This window comes from Calonectris borealis, chromosome 11 (genome assembly GCF_964195595.1).
Source record: "Calonectris borealis chromosome 11, bCalBor7.hap1.2, whole genome shotgun sequence".
NCBI lineage: Eukaryota > Metazoa > Chordata > Aves > Procellariiformes > Procellariidae > Calonectris > Calonectris borealis.
Genome location: NC_134322.1, coordinates 11,022,093 through 11,047,886, shown reverse-complemented (window position 1 = coordinate 11,047,886; position 25,794 = coordinate 11,022,093). Strand labels below are relative to the sequence as shown.

Sequence of the window (25,794 nt, the reverse complement as noted above, 5' to 3'; positions counted from 1 at the left end):
AGGTACTTCTCTGTGTCTCACTTTGCATATACATGCATTGTAGGCATCTTCCTCCCCACAAAACCCCAAATCTCATTGATATTTATAATCTTCAGAAGCAAATTGTAAAACGCTATTTAGATGCTATTTGAAATCTTATTAGGCACCTCATCTGCATTTGTGTGTCTAGATACCATTTAAAAACTGACACTAGGAGCCTATGCGACACTTAAAATAGAACTTCAAGAATGTTGTAGTTTTTATAGTCTGATCTGCATAAAAAGTATCATATTTTAAAATCCTGTAGGCAGAATCATTAAGAAAAAAACAAACCACAACTGAAAATAGTGACAAAAGGGGAAGATAAGACTTTGTGTTATACTTCGAAAATTCTCTCTGCCAGTCACCAAGCAAGGTAGATTTTGGGAGGCAAGACTCTAAATCCACTGAAATTAATAACAGTACTCTATTTGATTTCAGTGGGCTTCACATCACACCCTTCACTAAAGTATATTCTGACAGCCTTACACACCTGTTTATTGCACTTTATTTGAATGAAAGTGAAAACTAATGCAAGTGTCAAGAGAAAAACAGCTAAAAATTAAACAGGTGATACAGACCTGCTGAACAACTGATGAAGGAGGTAGCTAACTACCCAGAGGGGTTTTGGGAGGAAAAATGCAGATATTATTTGAATAAACATGTTTAAAATAATGAAATATATCAAAGGTACGTACAAGATGTACAGAATGCCAGCATAGGGTTTTGATCATAGATAAATTCCAAAACACAGTATTCTGGAATTTGTCATCAAAATCCTTCGATACAGAAATTTACAGGTTCTAAATGACATGATATATTTTCTCTTTATATGAAGGAAATGCAATAAGGGGTATACCTTCCTATATTCTTTAAGTAGGTTTTAGTTTAAAAAAGAAGATTGGTATATAGAATTAAGTTAACCTTATTTTGCCCACATCTGTTTTGCATAGTGGTTTTAATTTTAGGATTTCCCCCACCACCAGCACCCCCCCTTCCCTCCTGAAGCAGGCAGTGGAAGATCACTGCCATCTACAGATTGAAGATAGTATCACTAATATTAGAGTAAATTGTTGAAACAGTTTCTCTCATGTTGGAACATTTTTCTCTCTTTGCCTTGAGCACTTGTCTCCTCACCCTTTCCTCCCCCTTAAAAAAAACCCACAAAGTCGCCCAACATACACTATTGTCTCTGTGGCATCTTGTTCATAATCACCCTCATTCAAGGAAAGGCATAGTACTTTAAGAATCTTAGAAGTCCTGTAATATTTTAAGTCAAAGTTGAAAGAAAAAAAAAAAAAAGGCTAGATTCACAAATATGCTTTCTATTACCTAGTATATATGTAAAAATTTAGTATACATGTCAAAATTATAAATGGCTTCTTACAGATTGCTCAGATAGCAGCTGAGAAAAATAACAAACTCTGTAGACATTTGTACAGATCGATTGGATAAGTGGGTACCTGCTTTCCATGTATCAATGCCTGGGTCATATTTGCAAGATGACCTATCAGGAAAAGCAAGCAAGTATGGCACTGTAGGAAGGGCAGAGCTATAGTTTAAGCTCAATTTAATCCCCATCTTTTATTTTCTTCCTCCAAAGAAGGGAGTAAAAAAAAAAAAAATCTGATAAGGCTTCATGCTATTTTTATTTATTGCAGAAGTACCATACATTTGCAGCATATAGAAACCCAGTACATTTAATATGACTTTAAAAAGGAAAAATAATAAAATTCATCATTTCTCTCCTTTATCTTCCATATTGAGATAGAAAGTTTTTAATTGTAAGGAAAACTTTTATCAAACAAGTCAGACATCAGTTATTAATATACAACAGCTGAAACTTTTTTCATCTCTTCCAATGTATGCTGTTTCACTGCATCCTTGAAATTAGTGCATATCTGACAACATTAAAAAATATTAGAATCACAGATTAGGCAAACTAAAAGTGGTCCAGTGTCTATATTAAGGTTAAGTGATTTGTCAGCTTGCACACAATTTCTACCACGTTATACTTGACACAGTAAAAAAATTGATAGGCAGAACCAAAAAGAACCCAAGAAGAGATGACTGATTTCCCACTGGTGTATCTAAGTGTAGGACTGGGCTCGCTGAAGTTATTTTTAACTATGACTTGAGAATTTATGTCTGCCAGAGATCACACAGCTGGAATAGTTAGGTGAAACAAATAAGGGATAAGTTAAATGCAGTAGAGTTAAAGCAATCTGTAACTGCATGGGATTTCAGCTACTGTCTGCCCAAATATTCTTCTTAATGCACTGGAGAAATGCTTCTTATTTGCTTCCCCAGGTGAGAGAAATTCCCTGGCTTGTTTCCCCTGCTGTCTGTATATCATCCTAGTAGCCAGAGCAGAATTTTGCTTTGATTTGGGAGTCCATTACACCATGATAATATGATTGCTTCAAGGAACATGTTCTGGTACGTATGACATGCTTTTACCTGTACTAGCAACACCAAACAACTGTAAGTCTATTGCTGGAGAAGTTCAAGCAATAAAAGTAACAGCTAATCTGGTCTGATCATAGGGAAGGAGAGGTCTCTGACTCCAAAAACCTTTATCATCATTGTTTTGCAGGACCAGTTTCCTCTTTAAAAGCCCACTGAATTGCAGAAGAATATATGCCTGGCTTCCTTAAAATCTTTTGAAAAATCAACCCCCAGTGCACAAGAGCAGCTTTCAAAAAATACAGGCTGAAAGTTTGGGCCCCACTGAAGTCAGTGGCAAAAGTCCTGTCAGCTTCAGTAAGGTCAGAATTGTATTCGTGATATTGATTCAGCTGCTACCTTTAAATACAACAGTTTTAGGTTGTTTCTACAGGAAGTCAATGTCAGGTGTGTTTATTATTTTAAACTACATAATTTCTTTAAGAAAGTAAATATCTGAGTATCTTTACATTTCAACGAGCAAGCTAGGAAGTCTCTCAGGAGGCATGTCTGTATTTCAAACATTTTTAACATACATTTAATTGAAATAGTTATCTGGTAACTACAGAATGAAAGCTGTGCTTTTTTCCCTATCCCTCTCAAAGGGTGTTTCTGTACATAGCCAGAAGGTGGCATTCATGGTTAACAGTTAAAGGAATTAAAATATACTATTTCTTCTTTGCATATGAGGGAGGGGAGAAGAAGGTTTCTTAGTGTAGTGGCAGTTACTCAATTAACCATGATGCTTGAACTAATGCAATAAATTTGATTTATGTATTCTTTGTTTTACAAGGAGTGGCAGAGTTATCCGGTAGTAGACATTAATCATCATGACGAGACAGCAGGGACCTGGCAAGTTATATTCATCTTCCTGTAAAGTATTTGATAGTACAAGTCCTTGTCTTCAGTTACGTCATTTTATTCCTCCAAATAAGGCAGTTTCCAATAATTCTTTGACCACTGTAATACCTACTGTTATCAGAACACTTAGGAAATTAAAAAAAAAAAAAAAATTGAATTTTATCCAGTCAATGAATCTTAATCAGATTTTTCAAAGTCTGATCATTCCCATTTGTGATCCAGTCGGTCTATGGAGTATTGCCATATTTAACATCTGTGTCACATCATGCCTTTCCTGTTGCCTCATTGATCAACAGACAACATGTGATGATTCCCAGATGTTCAAACATGGCAGATCCCAAAAGACCTATTAAATTACACTGAAAGCAAAACAACATCCATGCTGTAAAAGTTTTGTTAAAATCAGGTATGTCTGAATATTCGCAAACTTGCTACAAGATAACTTACTGATATTCAAATTGCTTTTAAACATCAGTCAAATTCTTTGAAATGTCCACATTGTGTATTATATAAGGACACTGTGTCACAGAGTTGATACGACTTTCTGTCCTGTAATATGATGCAAGTTAAAATAGAATTAGGCATATATTTATACATGGAGAAGATAAACCACTGGATTTTTTGCTTTGTTTTTTTTTTTTTTACTATTTATCTCCTTTTATTACATACAGTCTGTGTTCTTTCAGATTTTTACTCAGATTTCTTGATTATATATTTTTTCCCTGATAAAGCTGAATAAATTATTATCAAAGAAGTTTGTACATTGCATTCTCTAAGCAAGGCAAGGCAGCACATGTTGTTCTTCAGTGTGTCCTTTTTCCACTGAAAAGGATTGTTACAAAGACCAAGACTTACTAAGATGATACTTAAAGCTTTGTTCTATAACTGAAGAGCAGTTACATGAAATTCTAGATTGGATTTCAGACAGTAAATGTGATCCAGTTTATCCAGAGTGCTACAACATTCTGCTTTGAAACAGTCCTCACCATTTATGATACAGTAGTTTTAACATGAAGATGAATATCCTTTACACCTTCCAGAAGCTAGCATTACTCTTCTAGCAACGTTTCAATTTCAAATTTTGTGCTGGCTGCGGCATTGTCAACAATGACAATGTCATCATTTTCTGATGAACACAGGCAGCTGTGTGCAGAAAATTAGTAGCTCTATTTTGCCACAGCACAGAACTCAGGTGCAATTTTTTGAAGTCAGAGCAACATTTCTGCACATTACCACACTGACTCATTTTAAGTTACGGTTTATTTTGCCTTACTCTTTAATAAGAAGGAACACAGCTACTTTAGAAAGGCCAGCAAAATGAGGGATGTTCCTTATCTGGTTATTTCTGATGCACTAAGACTTGTTTTTGTCTAAAACTAAATAAGTTTTTAAAACAGGTTGATTTTTCTTCCCCAGAAAAGAGGTTAAGAAATTTTGGTTCAGAATGGCTACTTTTTTTTTTTTTTTTTTTGTATTTTCCAAGAGAAAAGCTTTTTTTTTCCCTTATCCATAGTGAAAAAATTTGTGGGTCCATTTCACAACCCAGCCTTTTCTCATTGATTTGTTACCTTGCTGTACCTCCATGAAGAAGCTCCACTTGGGAACAACCTGCTCCAGATCCCCCTCGCTGGCCGGGCTCCTGGTTAGACTACATCTCCCACAGCGCAATACGCGACTCCCCTGACCAAACACACGCAGAGAGGCTCACCTTGGCACTCACATGGCCACAGCTGCATTAGGGGAGATGCAGTCCCCCGAGGGAAGGCTCAAGCAGGCAAACCAGGTGCTTGTGTGATGTAATGCTGCTGTACTGAAAACGACGAGATTTGAAGTTGAAATGAAGTTTTTTCCAATTTGGTCAGAAAACTGAAATATTTGCATTTAGGACAAATAGACCTACCCAATAGGAAACATCTTACTTTTTTTTCAATGGTTTATCAAGTTAGAAATCTCAAGCACAGAGGAAATAAAAATGCTCTGGGTATCCAGGATTAGCACTAACTAATATTCTATTATTTCCAGATTTGCCTCCACTGCGGAGTGATTTTGGACCTTCATATCTTTATTCTAATTCACACATGTAACTCATTTGTGTTGAACAGTCTAGAGTTGTCTGTAAGCACTGAGTGACTAGGCATATGTTGATAATAAAAATTATTTTTTTTTTACTGCTATCAGAAACAACATAGGCACCTAAAAGTTACAAGATCTCCAAGCAGGAGCTGTTCAGGAGTCCATCCACATAGTATAATTTGCAAGATTAGGATTGCAAAATTTTTATAAGCTGCAGTGTGGCAGAGCTGCATTACACAAAAAAGGTTGTTGAGTTTTCAAAATTAGTATAGTATAGTATACACATATGTAAATTTAAAAAATATCTATATCTAGATTTTGAGTTCATCTAAAATGTTTGTATGTCTTTTTAAAAGAAACATGTAATTAGAATCATCTTTATTAGTCAATGGCATAAGACCTAACAAGCTTTTGTTTTGTTGTTGACACTTGCAGAACAACAGCCAGAGATTTAGGAAAGTAAGTGAGGATAGAAGGTATCTGCAGGATCATGGAGAAGCATATGGAATACAAACACAGGAAGGAGACAAGAAGAGAAGCAAAGATCTGGATAACGGTAAAGCAACACGTAAGGAAAGTCAGCTTGAGAAGAACAATCACATATGCCAAAAATAATTCACTAGCTACGTTTAGTTAGAAGATCTGGAGAGCAAACATAAGCATCCTAAACAAACGAAGTAGGTTAGCCAGAGTGTCTACCGGCCCCAGGGTCACATATTCCTGCTCTAACTGCCAGCAGCATCCCCAGAACGGGGAGCTTTCCAAGTTCTGGCCAGTGCTGGCTGTATAGAGAAGACTGACTGTTCTTTTCCCTTTCTTATGAAATGTATACTGCAATGCAAAGCCACGTCAGAAATACCTGAGCTAGTTTATCTGCACTGAAAGTGCTATGATTTGCAGAAATGCTTGTTTATGTTCTAGAAGCAAAACCATAGCGTTAGCCTGCTCCTGTACATATTTTCATATCACCAACTTTTTTTTTTTTTGATAATTTAAAACAATCGTTTCATTTAAGTATATATATAACTATATATATAAAAACAGGCTTATGAGATGTCCTTACTATTTTGGGCTTTTTTTGCAGAAGGATTCTCTTCTGACTTTGTTGTTGGGGTAGGTTGCTGTTGGCATTTTTTTCCCAGTGTCAGCTCCCAGGTTTGTCCTGCAATGTCAAACCTGGGAGCTGGCAGCAGAAAAATAATGAAATGGATGAAATTTGGGACCAATTTCATCCAGTGTTGTAGTCCTTTGTATTTCACTCTGGAACACTATGTTATACATTACTCCATTTACTTGGGTCAATACCCAACTATCAGTGTCAATTCAGTTTAGTATTCCCCTCTTTTTTCTAGAATTGTGGAACCAGATGAACTCCCACCTTTTTAGAAGAGTACACAACCTTATATCTGAGCCTGCTTTACTTTTAAAGCTTTCTACAAGTTTGCTCTTGTAGGGAGGGGTATTGGCCAACCATTCTTTCAAACTGGCATACTTTTTCTAGAGGATCACCTTTTCAGAATGCTTATTTTCTAAGCACTAGTTTTTCAAATACATGCTTTTCCTGTGACCAAAAAACCACGGCCTATGACCACGGTTTTGACAACTAACATGAAAAACTAAACAGGTAATCTGCACTGTCATTAAATACATATAGTCCTTATGGACCATTAGTGGCTATCACATCTGTGCCTGAGAGTCTTGCTCACTTTTGTTTGTCAACTCTCCACCCCTTCCTTCCTATTCAACATAGTCCTGTGGATGTACCATTTCTGATGTAGCAATTTTTTTTCCCAAGCTGAAAGCCACAAAAGCCTGTAGAAATGTAAGGGTTTGGGGTTTTTTTGTTTGTTTTGGGTTTTTTTTTTTGCTTTTGCTCTCCTTCCACATTGCCAGTATTCTGAAGATCAGACTTCTTCAACATGTAGAGAATTCACATGTAGTTTCCATCTCTTTTTCGATTATGAATCCAGAATTTGGGGTTGCTAATCCCTAATTCAACTACAGATGAAAACCTCCTTTATGGGTCTCTCATAGGTTTCTCTCAAAAACCGTGGTCTTGGTAAGCAATAACTTGGTTACTCAATAGGCTGGCTTCCCCTGTAGTTATTCTTGTCCTGGATCAGGTGAGTATATCCAAAGTCTCCTTCTAATGCCATGTGTAGAAATTTATTGCAAGGTAAGTTGATGCACAGCAACTCGTTTTGAATATTTAAGCCTTAAGGAATAAATACGTGCCTTACTTAGGTAGTCAGTGTGGCCCAGAATCAAATCCAATAGAATTTCATCACAAACTCATCTTTCCTCCCCTTTTTGATGTTTTCTTTTGTGGCAAAGACCCAGATCATACTTCACCAACAGATTTCTCATTATTTTTAAGAGACATTGAAGCAAACATGGATATATTTGGCTTCAAGTAATTTCAACTGCTAAGATGACTCTGGATCATTTTTTGAATATTTCTAGTTTTCATTCTGCTGAAAACCTAATACTTCCTACAGCTGCTCTTGCAATTTCAGCTCTTACAGGTACGGCAATTTGTTCATTAAAAAACAAATGCCTGTAAGGTTGTTTGCCACATCTTCAGATTGAGTTTCTGCTGACTGTGTTTTTTACATAGTATTAGCCACACTGAAATCCAAATGAATCAATACTTTATCCAAGTATCTATCTTGTTTGAATTTCACAGGACCAATTTTCAAGCCCAGTTCTCCCATATAAGTAGCCAGTGCATATTTTCTACTCACTGCCTTGATTTGAGCCCAGTTAGGAGTTTGCAGTTTGTACAAATTTCACTGTCCTTTTTAGCATATCTGATTCAATAACAATAACATGTTGGAGCCATCATCTGTTGTTCTCATACACTTTGAGATTTCCTGAGTAGCGGGACTGTAATTGTTTTTTAAATATCCAGACATCTAGAACTTTTGCCCTGAAGCCCCCCTCTTTCCCAGACCCTGTGAAGCATTTTTTACTATGCTCATGTAGTACTATGCCCTGACCTGTCTTCTGCTTGTAACAGTTCTTTTAATAGAAGCTTTTTTCCCCCATCATGTCAGCATATATCTGAACCACTTCCCATGTTTTTGTACTATTTCTGATTTCCCACATTTTACAGACTGAATTAGTAACTTTTTGTAAAACTTAAAGAATATCATCCAGCAAATCACAATCCCTTTTTTCCGTGAGATATAACTATGTCTGTGATTATAAAGCTCTTTGATATTGCTTAGCCAGCATATATTACTGGCTACGAGCTATAACTTTTGCTTATATCTGAACTGAATACCAGTCTCTTTTTCAGGGTGTCTCTACCAAATCATTAACACCTCGACTATTCAAGTTGGCTCACTAATTAGGTTTTCACCTTGTCTGTATCATTGAGCAATTAGGCTATAAAGTTGAATTTCCACAGGGCATTTCCTACTTGCAAATTCTTGTATCACTGTCATGATTTAACCCCAGCCGGTAACTAAGCCCTACACAGCCACTCCCTCACTCCCCCTTGGTGGGGTGGGGGAAGAGAATCGGAAGAGTAAAAGTGAGAAAACTCATGGGTTGAGATAAAGACAGTTTAGTAAGTAAGGCAAAAGCCGTGCACGCAAGCAAAGCAAAACAAGGAATTAATTCACTACTTCCCATCGGCAGGCAGGTGTTCAGCCATCTCCAGGAAAGCAGGGCTCCATCACGCGTAACGGTTACTTGGGAAGACAAAACTCTGAATGTCTCACCCTTACTTCTTCTTCCCCCGGCTTTATATGCTGAGCATGACGTCCCTTTGGTCAGTTGGGGTCAGCTGTCCCAGCCGTGTCCCCTCCCAGCTTCTTGTGCACCCGCAGCCCGCTCGCTGGTGGGGTGGGGCGAGGAGTAGAAAAGGTCTTGACTCTGTGTAAGCCCTGCTCATTAGTAACTAAAACATGCCTGTATTATCAACACTGTTTTCAGCACAAATCCAAAATATAGCCCCATACTAGCTACTATGAAGAAAATTAACTCTACCTCAGCAAAGACAACATGGCTGCTATCCTCAGGTTAAAAGCAGGATTTAAAAAAAAAAAAAAAAAAAAGGAAGCTGTAGACATACAGCCTTACTCAAGTTCTTTATCTAATCCAATTTTACAGCTAACAGCCACAGTGGCTCCATAGTCCATTGATTTCCCTCCACAGTGACTTATTTCCAACTCCTTTCTTTGCTTCTGGTCCACCCTTTCTTAAAGATGAAGATTAGCCAAAGCCTTCTCTCCCCAATTCCATGGTATACTAAGAGGTTGCTTTAATACCTTTTACAGAACTCCAGTTTCTTAGTTTAGGCCTTGTTTTCTCACCTGAGATTGCTACAAACGCATCACTAATTTAAGCCTTACCCAATTTGGCCTGGACAGTTAACATCTTGCTGCCTGTTTCAATTAGGAGGAGAAGTTGGTGCTGAAATCAGGTGCCTGTGGTGTAATCATGTTTACTTGTAAAGAGGCTGAAAATGCTCTTTTCCTGGACACAGGTGGCACCAGATAGCATGGTGATTGCAGACCTCCTTCAAACATTACTCAGTCCAAAAACCTGGAAGGACTTCACCTTACAGTTTGTCTTCCAGAGCAAATGTCGACTGGTGCTGTCCCCTTTGCTTTCTCTTTTGTCGCTCCTGCCTCTCCCATACAGAGTGTCCTTTGTCAAATAATAGCCAGTAGGAGTCCCTTAACTCATGAATGTGTCTGTCTTTACACTTTGTTTCATAGTGGTAATTGTTTCTAACAGGTGGGACAGGGATTGCTTTCTCCCAATTTATAATATGAAAATTACTCTGAAAATTCTTGTATTTTTGCCATTGTCCTATTTGCTATCATAAAGAAGTAACTATAACACACTCTGGAAATGCCTTTCTCTCCCAACCCAATAAAAAAGCAGTAAGCATGACAGTGAGTAACACCGAGAGCCCTGCTGCAGCCAGCAAAGGTTCTCTCTAAACTGCTTCCCAGGTCCATGCGTAAGTTTCAGCTGAATCATAACTCCCAGGTGATCTTACTGCCAGGATCGAGCAGTATATCGCAGGGAATATCTTCCCCAGAATCTAAGTGTAGTCTGGAAGTGCTTTACCAGTGTAGGCATAACCACATCTCATATTTATATCAACATATTGCTGATACGCAGTGATATTTAAGCATACAATGAATCCATCCTATACCAACCAAGCAAACAACAAAACTGTTCTTTCAGCGTGGCTCTTTCTAGTACATCTGCTCCTCCAAGAGGGAGGCGGTCAGTGGGAGAGTGCGCCGTTCTGCGCCTCGAGCAGCATAAACGCAGCTATGGAGTCAAACTGCCAAGTGGGTTTTGTTCTGACGTACGGCACCAACCAGTGATGTTCGGGACCACTGCAAGAGCTTTCATGAGTTAAAAACTACAATTATAATTACGATGTATAAGAATAGATCTGAGGAGTATGAGCTTAACTAGAGATGCTACATGGACACACAAGAAATGAGACCTATAAAGAGAAGATTGGAGCCTTATTAGAAAGAAAACTAGTTAGATGATATCAGAGAGCTAACAGGCCTTCTGGTGCTTAAGCCAGTACCTTGTGAGCGGAAGATGCCCTTGCCGTAGCCGCGGTGCCCCTGCACGCAGGGCTCCCTTCGGCTCCCCCGGCAGGCACCGTCCCGCTGGGCGCGGCGCTCCCGCCGCAGGCCGCCCGCCTTCCCTTCTCCGCTGTCTCCATGCAACATCGCAGCGTGGGCGTCGTCGAGCGCTCTCATTTGCATAGCCGCTGTAAGTGGCCAATGGGCGGGCGATTATGGTTCTGTCATTTGCATGGGCCCCGGCGGCGGCCAATGGGGTGGCAGCCGCCGAGCCCGCTCGGAAGGCGATGTTTCCATCTGCGCGGGGCGGCGGGGCTGTAGGTGCGGGTGACACAGCGAGAGGCCGGGCCGGCCGCGGGAGCCGCGGGGACCTGCCGGCCGCTCGGCCTGGGCAGCGCCGCCGCCTCGGGGAGCCGCGGGGGAAAGATGTCGGTGGCGGGGCTCAAGAAGCAGTTTCACAAAGCCAGCCAGGTAAGTGGAGCAGTTCCCGGGGCCGGAGCGGTGGCAGAGCCCCAGGGGGGCTTTGCTGTTGGTGGGTGGTTCGCCCTGCGCCCGCTCCCGGCCGCCGCCGCAAGGCGCAGCGGATTCCTCGACCTTCTCCTCCTCGGTGGTGGCATCACTCTGGCACCTCGGGGAGTGTTTCCTTCAGCTTCACCTCTGGGTCCTGCCTTTTGTTGTTGCCTCTTAGCCTCTTGTGTTTATCCTTACAAGAGAAGCTTGCCTGTTTCCTTCTTTTGCTTGGGGCTTCGGGTCTCTCTTTTAGTTATTAATATTTGTTATTTAATGCTGGGTTTGTGTTTGTACTCTGAGGCCTCAGTTAAAGACGTAGGCTGTAGGGTACTAGCTTTCCCCTGAAGAGTTCATTGTGTTGTTCCTCCACAAACTACTGGCTTATTATCCTACCTGGCATACCATGTATTTGTCCTGTAGAGGATATCATCTGTTTCTAGAGTTTTCCCTCCTTTTCTAGATGCTGTACTCTTATCTTTTCCTGAGTGAATCTTCATCTTCTCATGACCCCTTTCTCTCCTGTTCTCTTTTCTCTTTTATAATATGCTTTGCTTTAATACTTTTTTAATACTCTTAAGAGAGAAACCCCGTTCTGTCAAGCAGGTGGACTGGTTGCACCACATAGCACGGTAGTGCTGACCCAAAGCCCCACATTGGCATGGTAGCTTCAGGAAGTGGCAGCAGTGGGAGTCTTCTCACTGAAGGTGTTTGGAAGCCTTAGCTGCTTTACTGGCTTGTTCCAAGCCTGAGAGATCTGTATTTCTGTTGGCTGTTATTAGTGATAACGGTAATACTGAAGTTAGCGTCTGTAACGTATTCAGTCAAATTGGACAACTGCTCTTGTCTTGGTTAGCGTGGAGAAAATAAAGGTTTGTTGAGTGCTTAGCTGTCATCTTTCTAGGTCCTCCTTCAGATATTTGGCTTGTCAGCAGCCCAAATGCAGAATGTGCACTTTGTTTGGATATAGAGGTGCTAAATATTTGTATCTAAGGTTTATTTTCAGTAGTGTTCTTTCTTTCATGTTATGTACTGATCTTGAAAAATGTCATGAATCTGTATCTTCTAGTTAACTTTCACTGCTTCTTTGAGAAAATGTGGGACTTCCAGGGTAAACAAATCCAACGACAATTTATGAAAGGTTTTGGCTTGTTTTGCACCTTATTTATGCTGGTAAGTGACGCAGCCTTTGCTATGGTGAGTTTGTAACTCAAGAAGCAGAAGGTATTTAACTGAGGAAGTTAAAGAGGTAACCACAAGAAGTACTGTCTCGTCTAGCAACTGGTAATAATGCAAGTTGCTTAATCCTGCCCAGATGTAAGGTAAACATAAAAAAAATTAAAAAAGAGGGAGGGGATCTGATAAAATTAGTAGTAATGGCAAAAAGGAACAATAGAATATATTGAAGTTGACTGTACATTTATTGAAAAATTGTGGTATGACTTCCAGTATTCATTACAGTAAGGAACTGCGATGCATAACTCAGTATTCTTCTTCTCAGGGTGAGTCAAAGGTAAAGTTTCCACTTATTTTCAAATGCAGGACTGAGCAAGGAATTTAAAGTAGGTTGATTGAAAAAGTGTCTCTTCGGGGAAAGAAATACTATTTAGTAGGAAATTAGTGTGCAGGAAAAAGGTACTGGAATTGGATTTTTTTCGGTGCTTGAGGAAAAAAGATACTTCTTAAGAGCTCATCGTGGAATAATTCAGATAAGACGTTGGGCAAAGTGGTAGTGGAAAAAAATAACGGGAGAAATAGCATATATGTAGTTGATCAAAACATCCAGGTCTAAATTAAGGATCTGTTTATCTCTGACACACAGAGACATAGTCATGCCCATACGTATAAACATACAAACTAAACAGTTGTTGAAACTAACAAAAATAAAGTGGGACATGCAAAATGGAAATATTGGCACTCCATCTTTCAGCTAAATTCTTTTACAAAATGCTAAAACAAGTAAATGCAGAGCATGAAAGGGGTATTTCTCAACAGGACATTTGTTAAATCTCTGAGTATTGTAGGATCACTTAAGGAGACATATTACTGTGTTTGTGTATTGAATGGATGAGAGATGCCAAGGGTAACTGTTAACAGCAGAGACAGGCATTGCTTGGGGAAAGAATGAAATTAATTCCTTTAGTGTTCCCAAAGGAGAATGGGGGCAGATGACAAAAACTGGCAAATTTCCCAGAGGACATTGAGGAATACTGAAGGGAATGAGACTTGTGCCAGGATGTGATTAAGGAATAAGAATAATATTTGAAGACTGACAGAACCTAAAGACAAAAAATCTAAAGGATGAAGCAAGTGGGTTAATAATCTGTATTTAACAATTCATTCAGAAATGTGAATAAATATCAAGGAAGTGACAAGATCCATATATTTTCAAAAGATACTATTTCCATGCTAAAGTAGACTTCTATTCAACTGGAATAAACCACAGTTCTAACTGAAATAAAGAGTAATATAGATACATAGTTATAGAAAGATTAAGTAAAACAAAATAAATGGAGTTATTCTGTAATTCTGTATACTCTAACTGAACCACTGAACTGTTGCAGAATTTTTTTTTTGCAAAAGAAATGCATTCGGGTTTGTTTTTGTAAAAAGCCTGCCTTCTCTGTGTGTCTTTATGTACAGCTTTTGTGTTAACTAGCGGCAATCACCTTTGTATGTAGGCTTAAATTCTAAGTATAGAGAGTCCAGGAAAAAAGCAAACAATACTTACGATTTTATACATGCAGTTGAGGTTTCTGGGATGTTTGTCTGGTGCATGTCAGCTTAATTTATTAAAGTTACAGTTAAGTAAATAAGTGTTTTCTTTATAAAAGGTCAGCAACTAACTTCTTATGGTTTCTAAAGCCCTCACCAAAATCAGACATGACACACTATTGCAGACTTGGTTGGTATAGTAAAAAGTCACCACATCTCTCTTTGTAATCCATTAATTCACAATAAGTGTTCTTGGTGGTTTTCTCCTAGAATTTTTTACCCAATTGTATTTTTTTTTTTCCACTGAGAATAGCACGTGTGTATAGGTTTTCACCTAAGTATCTGGTAGTGAGATCCAGAAGACAACTCTTGAGTTATGAGCATCTGTTGGAATTACTGCAATAAATTCTGCACCCCAGAGTGAGTGGCATTTTAACTATTTTTCTGTATACTCCAATATATAAAGCTGCAATTCTACTCCATTGTCTGTACCCTAATAATTGCTTCCTCTGGCATCACAGAACTGATAGACCCAAAGCTTATATATAACCCAAAGCTTATATATCTGTTATGTAATAAATAATAGCTTTCAGGTATGCTAGAATTTTCTTTACTATGCTGCTTATTTAGGTTATAAGTTCCATTCTGTCCATTTAATATCAGCGATGATCCCTTGAGTAGAACTCATTTGACTAATGAAATACCAAGCAGAACCTGTGTGGCATTTTACCACCTCTCACTGGCTGATAAGTGAGGGCAGGGTGTTTCTCAGAGCTGATTAACTCATGTGCAAGTCTCATGGAATTCAGCTTTTTTTCTGTTTTTTTTAATCTATTTTCAAATAAAATTTTTTTAATGAACCTTCCGGGAGTTCTGTTCATGATGAAAATTTGTCTCCTGTCACTTTCAGCCTCTGACATATCTTATCTGTTTTCCTGTTTTCAGTTTGAGACCTTTTGATGTAGGTGGGTGTATCTCTGCCTACTGTTTTGGTAGGCCTTGTTCTCGTGGTTGTTGTGCATGTGGGATAACCCAGATGGTGGGAGGACTACATCTTCTGATGCATACTGGGTGTATTTTTAGAGTGGTGTTTCTGTTTAGAAAAGCAGTAAGCTTAGAAAGTGAATAAGAAAGCCTTAATAGGCAGCAGATGCTATTATAATTTCTGCTGTGCTCTAAAACTGCACCCAGGCTAGTAGCTCGGTGTAAAGATATGTCATTTTTCTATGTAGTTGGAGGCTAGTGAGCTGAGAACCTCCCTCCCTTAGGGTGTTTTGAAAGCTCAGCCATGATGCTGGCGTAGGAAATCTGCTGTTGACCTTGAATTCACATGTGCTGTGTCTTTTTTTTTTTTTTTTTTAAATTAATTGTAGCTAAAGTCTGTGTATAGCAGCAGTCTCATTATCAACAGCTTATTCATAGTGTATTTCTTAGGCCTAGCTTCTCAGCGATAGTAGAAATTAATACTTTTTTGAGGAAACACATGGCTGCCAATTATTGTGAATACCTTATTTGTAGTGTAGGCATCAACAGTTATTGTTAGCCTTAAACTTCTCCTATTGTCAGTGAAGAAAGAGAGGCTCCAAGAGAGTGTGAATCAGGAGCTGGCTCTATTGTCTATAGAGCCTAAGGGTGAGCAGACTTTCTAACCAAAACAACCAAAATCTATTACAACTTTTTTGCCTTCTGAAAGTGATTTAATTTGGTTTAATAAAGTATATGCTCTGTGCTCTCGTCTCTTACATATCCTGAATGGCATTTGTCTTTTCAAGTACTGCGTCTTTTTTCAGCAATGTTTTTAAAGGCCTTTTTCTATTTTTTTTTTTTTTTTTAAACTTTTGGTTATCACCAACAGTTGCAGGGATGCTGCTGCGTCTCTCCCAGATTTCTGCTTTTACTCCATTGATTTATGTGGCATTTTGATCCAATCTGTTGGAATGAAGACCAGATCAGAATCTTCTTGTTCCCAGACAGAATAAGTCTTGTGAGTGGGTTTTGTTGCGTGGGTTTTTTTTTTGTTCTCCTGACTATTTTTCTTTTCTGTTATGTTGTATTTGAATGATACTAGCCTAGACATAATATTTAAACCTTTTTTAAAGTGCATGTTGACATTGAGTTAATACACAAATACTTTATTTACACAAGTGCTTGCTAGCAAAGGAAGTACTCACGGGGATGTGGTGGGATGGCTCCTATGATTGGAATGTTGGAATGGAAGGATACAGGCTCTTTAGGAAGGACAGGCAGGGGAGATGAGAAGGGGGTGTTGCCCTCTATGTCTATAACCAGCTGGAGTGCATGCAGCTCCATCTGGGAATAGATGAGGAGCTGACGGAGAACTTAGGGTCAGGATTAAAGGGAGGGCAGGGACAGGTGACATTATGGTGGGGGTCTGCTACAGGCCACCCGACCAAGAAGACCGAGCGGATGAGACCCTCTATAGACAGATAGGAGCAGCCTCATGTTCACAACCCTTGGTCCTCATGGGGGACTTCAACCACCCGATATCTGTTGGAGGGACAACACGGCAGGGCGTAAGCAATCCAAGAGGTTCCTGGAATGAATCAGTGTTAACTTCTTCCTCCAAGTGATAGAGGAGCCAACGAGAAGAGGTGCTATGCTGGACCTTGTTCTCACCAACAAGGAGGGGCTGGTGGGGAATGTGAGGCTCAAGGACAGCCTTGGCTGCAGTGACCATGAAATGGTGGAGTTCAAGATCCCTAGGGCACGGAGGAGGGCTCACAGCGAGCTCACTACCCTGGACTTCAGGAGAGCAGACTTTGGCCTCTTCAGGGATCTGCTTGGTAGAGTACTATGGGATAAAGCTTTGGAGGGAAGAGGGCCCCAAGAAAGCTGGTTATATTATATATAATATTCAAGGATCACCTCCTTCAAGCTCAGGAGCGATGCATCCCAGCAAAGAGGAAGTCAGGCAAAAAACACCAGGAGGCCTGTATGGATGAACAAGGAGCTCCTAGACAAACTCAAACACAAAAAAGGAAGCCCACAGAGGGTGGAAGCAAGGACAGCCTGGGAGGAAAACAGAGAAATTGTCTGAGCAGCCAGAGATCAGGTTAGGAAAGCTAAAGCCCTGATAGAATTAAATCTGGCCAGGGACATCAAGGGCAACAAGAAAAGCTTCTATAGGTATGTTGGGGATAAAAGGAAGACTAGGGGAAATGTGGGCCCTCTCCAGAATGAAACGGGAGACCTGGTTACCCGGGATATGGAGAAGGCTGAGATACTCAATGACTTTTTTGCCTCAGTCTTCACTGGCAAGTGCTCAAGCCTCACCGCCCAAGCTGCAGAAGGCAAAGGCAGGGACTGGGAGAATGAAGAGCCACCCACTGTAGGAGAAGATCAGGTTTGCGACCATCTAAGGAACCTGAAGGTGCACAAGTCCATGGGATCCGATGAGATCCATCCATGAGTCCCGAGGGAACTGGTGGATGAAGTTGCTAAGCCACCATCCATCCTATTTGAGAAGTCGTGGCAGTCCGGTGAAGTTCCCACTGACTGGAAAAGGGGAAACATACCCCCATTTTTAAAAAGGAAGACCCGGGGAACTACAGGCCAGTCAGTCTCACCTCTGTACCGGGAAGATCATGGAACAGATCCTCCTGGAAGCTATGCTAAGGCACGTGGAGGACAGGGAGATAATTCAAGACAGCCAGCATGGCTTTACCAAGGGCAAGTCCTGGCTGACCAACCTAGTGGCCGCCTATGATGGAGTGACTACATCAGTGGACATGGGAAGGGCTACAAATGTTGTCTACCTGGACCTCTGTAAGGCCTTTGACACGGTCCCCCACAACATCCTTCTCTCTAAACTGGAGAGGTATGGATTTGATGGGTGGACTGTCCAGTGGATGAGGAATTGGTTGGATGGACGCATCCAGAGGGTAGTGGTCAACGGCTCAGTGTCCAGATGGAGATCGGTGACGAGTGGTGTCCCACAGGGGTCTGTATTGGGACCAGTACTGTTTGATATCTTCATCAATGACACAGACAGTGGGATCGAGTGCACCCTCAGCAAGTTTGCAGATGACACCAAGCTGAGTGGTGTGGTCAGTACACCTGAGGGATGGGATGCCATCCAGAGGGACCTGGACAAGCTTGAGAAATGGGCCCATGTGAACCTGGTGAGGTTCAACAAGGCCAAGTGCAAGGTCTGCACCTGGGTCGGGGCAACCCCTGGTATCAATACTGGGCTGGGGGATGAAGGGATTGAGAGCAGCCCTGCTGAGAAGGACTTGGGGGTACTGGTGGACGAAAAGCTGGACATGAGCCAACAATGTGTGCTGGCAGCCCAGAAGGCCAACCATATCCTGGGCTGCATCAAAAGAAGCGTGGCCAGCAGGTGGAGGGAGGTGGTTCTGCCCCTCTGCTCTGGTGAGACCCCACCTGCAGTGCTGCGTCCAGCTCTGGAGCCCGCAGCACAAGAAAGACATGGATGTGTTGGAGCAGATCCAGAGAAGGGCCACAAAAATGATCAGGGGGATGGAACGCCTCTCCTATGAAGAAAGGCTGAGAGGGTTGGGGTTGTTCAGCCCGGAGAAGAGAAGGCTTTGGGGAGGCCGCTTATTGCAGCCTTTCAGGACTTAAAGGGGGCTTATAAGAAAGATGGGGACAAACTTTTTAGGAGGGCCTGTTGGGATAGGACAAGGGGGAATGGTTTTAAACTAGAAGAGGGTAGATTTAGACTAGCTGTAAGGAAGAAATTTTTTACAATGAGGCTGGTGAAACACTGGCACAGGTTGCCCAGAGAGGTGGTAGATGCCCCATCCCTGGGAACATTCAAGGTCAGGTTGGACGGGGCTCTGAGCAACCTGATTTAGTTGAAGATGTCCCTGCCCATGGCAATGGGGTTGGACTAGATGACCTTTAAAGGTCTCTTCCAATCCAAACTATTCTATGATTCTGTGATTCTGTACTTCGGTAAACTGAGGATGAGGCAAACTTTATACAAAGAGAATCTGAACTGAGACATGAAAAGAAATTCTTTATTGACTACGTGCAGATATATTTCTTTCGTAGGACTATAAGCTGTTATCATACAATCTTAGTGGATCTTAGTAGAGAGAGAGAGCTTCTATCCTGTTCCTAGTTTTTATTAGATAGTTGGATGTATGCTTTTGCAAATCTTATAGAATCGTGGGGGTAGGACAGTGAAAAGGACATTAGAATTTGGTTTACTGTCTGAGATGTTTTGAAATGGGTAATTATACTTATACATGTTTCAGAGAGGAGATTAAACCCTCAGCCACTGGCAAGGACAAAAAATAACATTCTTCTATTGTCTATGTATATGTATATATATCTAAATAGACAGTATTGTTTGTCTTTACCTGTGTCATGGCTGGAGACTGTTGTTACGCAATCCAGTAATTATAAAACTGTAATGTAGATGATAACACTGTTCATCTTAAATTCCTAAAATGATGTGAGGAGAGGCTGAGGGTTTGTGTGCATCTTTGAAGATTTGCTACTTCATGGCATATTTGTTGGGGTTTTTTTGTTTGTTTGTTTCTTTTTCGGTGGAAAATAGTGCTTGCAAAAGAAGTCCTCGTTTTGCACTTTCTTTCAAAGCATAATTATTAATAAAAGGGAGGGAAACGCAGTCCTGTGGCAAAGATCAGCATGGATTTGGTGGGGGCGTGGGCGGGGTGCAGTGAAGGGGACAGTAATCTGCACTTCACCCCTCTTCCTTTGGCATTAGTAAGGCTAACTTGCTTTTTTTTGAGTTACATGGCTGACTTTTGGTTGTGCAGCCCACCCTGCTTACACTGAAGCTTGCTTCCTAGGAGCAAAGTACTGGGCTAATAGGTAGGAAATAGGAAGACAGTTCCTTGTGGCATGCAGGTGATTTTCAATATTAAAAAATGTATCTGATGGAGTTGGGAGGAGGGGGAAACTAGCTCTCAAGATTTAGGTTTACAGTTATATTTACAATTGTATTTATCACCTGCTAAGTAGCCTGCCAGTAAGGTATAACTGTAGGAAAAAGAAACTTTGAGTGCTTCCGCCAGCATACAAATTAGCAGAAGATAGCAATCGTATGCCTCTGCAACCTTTAACAATGCAGCTCTCAAAGCTTGCAATAGATGGATTATAATGCTGTAAATTGGGAATCTAGCAGAGATGTAGCTACGATTTGGAAGGAGGTTAGTTATATTTTACACATAAAATATTTATATATAAAAATTTGAATGGCATATTGCAATAGAAAATAGTATAGCATAATGGAATGGAAACTGAACTTTCTCCTTAAATGCGTCTCCTTTTATGGATTCTTGGCTTTGCTGAAGAGTTTTGCACAGGCATCCTGAAAGTTCGAGCAAGAGCTGGCGCTCCCTCCTTAACTCATGCTGTTGCCTGAGTCATTGCGGCACATGCTGGGTAATATATTGCAGTGCAGTCTCTTGAGAATCCTGCAATGCTGAAAAACAGACAGACAAGTGAAGCACAGCAACAGCATTGCATTAAGATTTTCTTTAGCATCATTTGCTAAGTGTTACTTAAGTTGCTCAAATATCTTCAACAGAACATATTTCTACCAAGAAGTTGCATTCGTATACAGAATTTGGGATAGACTTTATAATATGCATATAGGTGGACAAACTCTGCTTAGTTATACTGATAGAAATCTGGGATGACTCAATGAAGGGTCTCTTCTATAGTAATGCGCAGCATAACTGTATAACTGAGAGCAGAATGTGGCCTATAAAACCTCAGTCCAAGTGCTTGCTTCCTATTAAGATAAGAAAGTTGTATATATTCAGTGGCACGATATAGCTGCAGTTCCAGAACAAGCTGTTGCTGAAGAATAGAAGTGTTTTTCATGAAACGTTTTGTCTGTTGTGCCATCCAAACACCAACACTTTCTGTAGGCAGACATGTAATTCAAGTTACAAAATACATCCCATTCTTCATACCTTCTGCAAAAACCCTATAAAACCCAAACTTTGTCTTGTAATGGTATTGTTAAGAACAAACGGCTTCTATTTATGTTAATGCCACTTTCACCCCAGTATATTGCGATAGTCTAATTCTATACTGTGCTGTGTTCTCATTAGTTAGTCTCTTTCCTGTTCATGGAAAGGAAGCCACTGCTGGAGTTTTAGACTAGTTGAGAGTTGAAGTTTTAACAATGCTTTAACAAGTCCAGTTAGCAAAGGGCTAATCAAATGTTAGATTACACCTCGAATTCTATTTTGTAGAGCCCTAGGTCCTATCACTGTGTACATGTTTCTATTATTAGAGTTATTAAGAGTTATATGCATTGATGAGAGAATATCCAGTTAATTTCCTGCAGCTTCTCAAATATCAGCAGCTGTGTATGTGAAACACAAAAATAACTTGGCCTTACATGCTTTCTATTCAAAGGACAATGCCAAGCCTCTGATGAGAATTAATTCTGTTTCTGTACTACCCTAATTAAATTAAATTTTTGTTACTGTACCTGTGTTTAATGAACTGCAACGACTGCAGTGAAATTAGCCTGGTTAGGAACTGAACATGATTATAACAATCCAGGACTCAAAGGAAATCAAAGGGTTCTAAAATTCCATTTTCTATTATTGGCAGTGTTTCTGTTCTTGTGCAGTCAGGTTACAGATCTAAGGTGAAAAAGTGGGGAAAATATTTTTAATTCTTTTTTCCAGGCAAAAAAGAAATAAAATACTAAAAAAGAAATAAAATACTAAAACCAAGTATAAATGGTCCCAGGTAGTAACAGCCCCTCTATTCCCTTGTGAGGGACCTACCTGCTTTGCAAATGCAGGTAGGTCTCACTGTTCCTATTCTTTTTTAAGGAGCTGGTCAGTGGCAGAACCAAAAGTAGATTATGTGTTTCCAGACTATAGATGCAATGTCCGGTCATTAGAAATTCTGCTTTCAAACTTTGTTGGTGTTTGAAAAGGTGTATAGAAGAACCATGTCATATTCACTGTGGTGGTGTGTTTTTTTTTTTTTTTTAAATTCTCTTTTATTTTGCATAAGATGTACGGATAAATACGAAATGTAGATACGAGTTTGGATTAAAACTTTCATATAAATGTCGTGTAATTCTACTGACTCAAAGTTCAGCAGGGCTGAACATGGTATTTTCACCTAACTTCACTGTTTTTAATACCTCTCTGGAACTGGCAAGCACTGTTTTAGAAACTAGGATTTTCAGGTAATGATATCTCCCCAGCAGAGAATAAGGGGGTGGGGGGGGAAATTTACTTAGTGCCATAAATAAGATGTGGGATTGGAGGTCAGAAAGTCACTGTTTTAATTCAAAATTGTGACTTTCCCTTTCGCAGTCCTGTTGAAAGAGCTGGAAAGTGGAATTTGGTGCCTGTGCTGTCTGCATGGTTGGAGAATGCCACAAACATGGGAAAGCTTTCTCTTTCCCGCAGAGAATGTAGCACCTGTCAGCTTGGCTTCTGGGTCGCAGTGCGAGTGTGCATGGTGGGAGGGGAAGAAACCCCGCTAAAGTAAATTATTAATCAAAGACTATAACTTTTCATCAATTCAGAACCTGCAGTTCCAGTCTGCTGTCTAGAAATTCCTTCCAAAGAAAATAAGATTTTTAAAGATGTTGGGATGAATTCTGCTTTTAGTGCAAGCTGCTTGGATGTCTGCCTGGAGGCACTGGAGCGTAGCAACTGTTACTTACCTTTAAGATTAACTGTTTATTGTTTCACAGCTTTAGCATCTGAATACTCCCTGCCCGTGTTTCCCCTGTAAATTGTAGTAACCACCTAAAATTACTTTGGTGGTGTTAGAAGTGGGGCTTTTTGGTTCTTGTTTGCTTTTGCTGGGGGGTGGGGAGAGCAAGCAAAACTTCTTCGCTTCCCTGGTCTGTCCTACCGCTCTCCACATGCTCAAAGACCACTGACGTTGTTCCTCGGTGGAACTTTCCCTTCCTTGTACTGTTTAACCTAAGTTTGTGCAAGTGTTTGTCACAGTATTTTAATTTAATGGGAAGGAAAACTTGTGTGGTGAACAGTAGGAAAGAGAGGCACACAAACAGGTGAATGGTTAAGCTTAGGCAGGAAGGGAGTTACTTGCAGAAATACCTTCATATTTGAGGAAATATGTTGCAAAAGAGACTCCAAGTTAAATACGTCTTCAGTGGATACTTTCATCAGTAGTTAAGCTCTATAGGTTTTTTTCAAACTGTACACTTGGTTACTGCTTTCAGTTATTCTGAGTGGGCCAGGTACAGGAGCACTACTCGCAAAGGGGCTGAAGGCACTGAAAACCCAAAAGTTGCTCGACTGCCGGACTTGTAAATGGTGGATGCCGCAGCATGGCGGATGGTTGCCCCGGTGGGTATGTGTAGTACCGGCAGATAAGATGGAGGAGCTACTCATCCTTTGTACACATGTAAGAAGCAAGATGAAACTCAGTTTGGCCTCAGTTTGCGTCAGGAGCTTCTGTGCCTGATTGTTGAAGAAATTGGGTGTGCAGTTTGCAAACCTATTCTGTGACGCAGATTAGGGAGAATGTTTAATTGTGTGGGGAATACTATCAGAAAATGATGATAAAGTGGCTTTGGCTACCTGAATGAATATACCGTGAAGAAAGTTGGCTTTTACTTTTAACTGATTTGTGTGAGTTTTGTTTTGTTTTGTTCCAGTCTCTGACCCTTAGTTTTCTTTGTTCCATTTGCCATTACACACATAATTTCTTTTTAGAAGTTAGCTGTCCCAACTTCATGCCGCCATTTAATATGCTGTCATGGAGAAATTCCTTTGTTTACCTTCTATTACGTAAAACTATTTTAGTTACGCAAGAACTCAGACTGTTTTCTACTGAGCGTATTTTTCTGCAATTCCCTCATACACTTAGAGGCACCAGCAAAATGGATCTTGCGTGGTTTCTACAAGTACATATGTATTTTCTTTTTTCTTCTTTTTTTTTTTTTTTACACATTAGTTAATTATCTTGGGTGTTTAGTCATTGAGATATTTTATATAGTTATAAGCTAGTAAGGTTTTCTCCATTTAGATATTCTTGGTTTATAATGATGCACTTTCATTGAGATAAACAATAAAAAATTATGTTCAGGATCTATTTAGGTGGTGGGGAGAAAAACCCAAGCAGTTTCTGTTTGAGGTCTTATGATTCCTGTGATTAGTCAAAAATATATTTGGGACATGAGAAAGCTTTTGACTAAAGGCTTAGTTCAGTTCTTCCACTGAAATCGGTTGAGGAGACAGTGAATGCTAGAATTTGAGGTGAGCAGACTATCATATACTACAAATACTTTCTGCTTTTTACTTTCTCAACTCTCATCAGGTTGCTTTGGTGAAATCACTGAGCCCCCAAAATAATCTGTAAAACAAGGATGTAAATAAGGTAACACAAATGGAAAGCAAAACAGAAGCATCCACAGTTACAGATTTGGGCCAACCTAAATGTCTATGTTAGTGTAAGGTGATCTGATTTCCCTTGTTTATTAGTGTGATGAAATCTATGATCTATGTTCAAAAGTCAGGGTCGCACAGATTTATGTACTAGAGAGTCATGAAATTACAACTGTGTCCATCTGGCCTAAGAGCTGTGGTCTGTGCAGGTCAAATGAAGCGGGTGTTTGCAATGTTCTGTTGCCATTTGTGGTTAAATGCGAGGTCGTTAGGCTTCAGCAAGTTTTTTGGATGTGACTTGTTTGTGGTAGAGGAGTATTTTTCTTGTTTCCAAAGCTTCTTACCAAAGGTGGAATAAAAGACTTTTTTCAAGGTGGTTTTAGTTTTATGCAAAATCTGTTCAATAATTTGAAGTATGTTTATATTTTTACAGTTAATATCACTATAATCTTGAAATGCATTGAAATTGAAAAATCCCTAAAGCTCATAGGTGTGAACTGTCTTACCTCTCTCTGCCTCTGAAAGTGCTGGGCCCCAGTTTTACTGTGGGTAAATGGAAATTGATGATAGTACTTCCATTATTATGTATAAATATATAACCTGTATTTCCTCCCCCACCATCTTTAAGCCTTCAGACAGAAAAACTCCTTATAGATAGCCTCTGCCCAAAATATATTTGCAAGACATTCTCAGAAGGCAAAAAATCTGCCCTTCAGTTTCCAGACTTAGAGGTCTGAGCAAACATTGCTTGTAGAACTGATAATTCACTGCGTGGAATGACACTTGCCCGGAGCAGTGCTGCCCTGGGTCGCTGGCTCTCTGTCAGAGGTCTAGGCTGAATTACGTGGTTTCTTTATGAGATATATTCATTGCTTCTTATGTTGCTTTTTGATATTACCTTTGTGGAAACAGTCGTTAAAGTTTCTTCGTTAGTTATTGTCGTACTTCTGAGTTCTAGTCAGATTAGTGTGGGATTGCAGAAATTAAGCCCTTCTATGTGGGATTGCACCCTGCTGCAAAGAAGAAAGAAGTTCAGACCGAGAAGTCTTGTGCTATTGATAGCTTGCATAACAGATTTGCGACTTTGCACTTAGCACCTCTTTGTCTATCAGCACATTTGGGAAGCAGCCAGAAGACTAATACAGCTCACTTTAGCTGATGAACAAAAAGTTCATTTATACAAGGGGGAAAAGATGCACATAAATATAGCTGCTCTTGCACAAAAGTAGTAATGCTTCTGGGAA

The 25,794-nt window shown here is 40.1% G+C and overlaps 2 protein-coding genes across 2 annotated transcripts in view; one reads left to right on the top strand and one right to left on the bottom strand.

The window, feature by feature from the left end:
- Positions 1–11,150, bottom strand: part of BNC1 (basonuclin zinc finger protein 1) — a 126,549-nt gene extending 115,399 nt beyond the window's left edge. Inside the window, exon 1 of the mRNA XM_075159561.1 lies at positions 10,967–11,150. Coding sequence (XP_075015662.1) covers positions 10,967–11,150 — 184 coding nt within the window. The remainder of the gene's footprint in view (positions 1–10,966) is intronic.
- Positions 11,151–11,262: 112 nt separating this feature from the next.
- Positions 11,263–25,794, top strand: part of SH3GL3 (SH3 domain containing GRB2 like 3, endophilin A3) — a 60,345-nt gene continuing 45,813 nt past the window's right edge. The window contains exon 1 of the mRNA XM_075159958.1: positions 11,263–11,438. Within this exon, the coding sequence (XP_075016059.1) occupies positions 11,394–11,438 (45 nt within the window). The 5' untranslated portion in view covers positions 11,263–11,393. The remainder of the gene's footprint in view (positions 11,439–25,794) is intronic.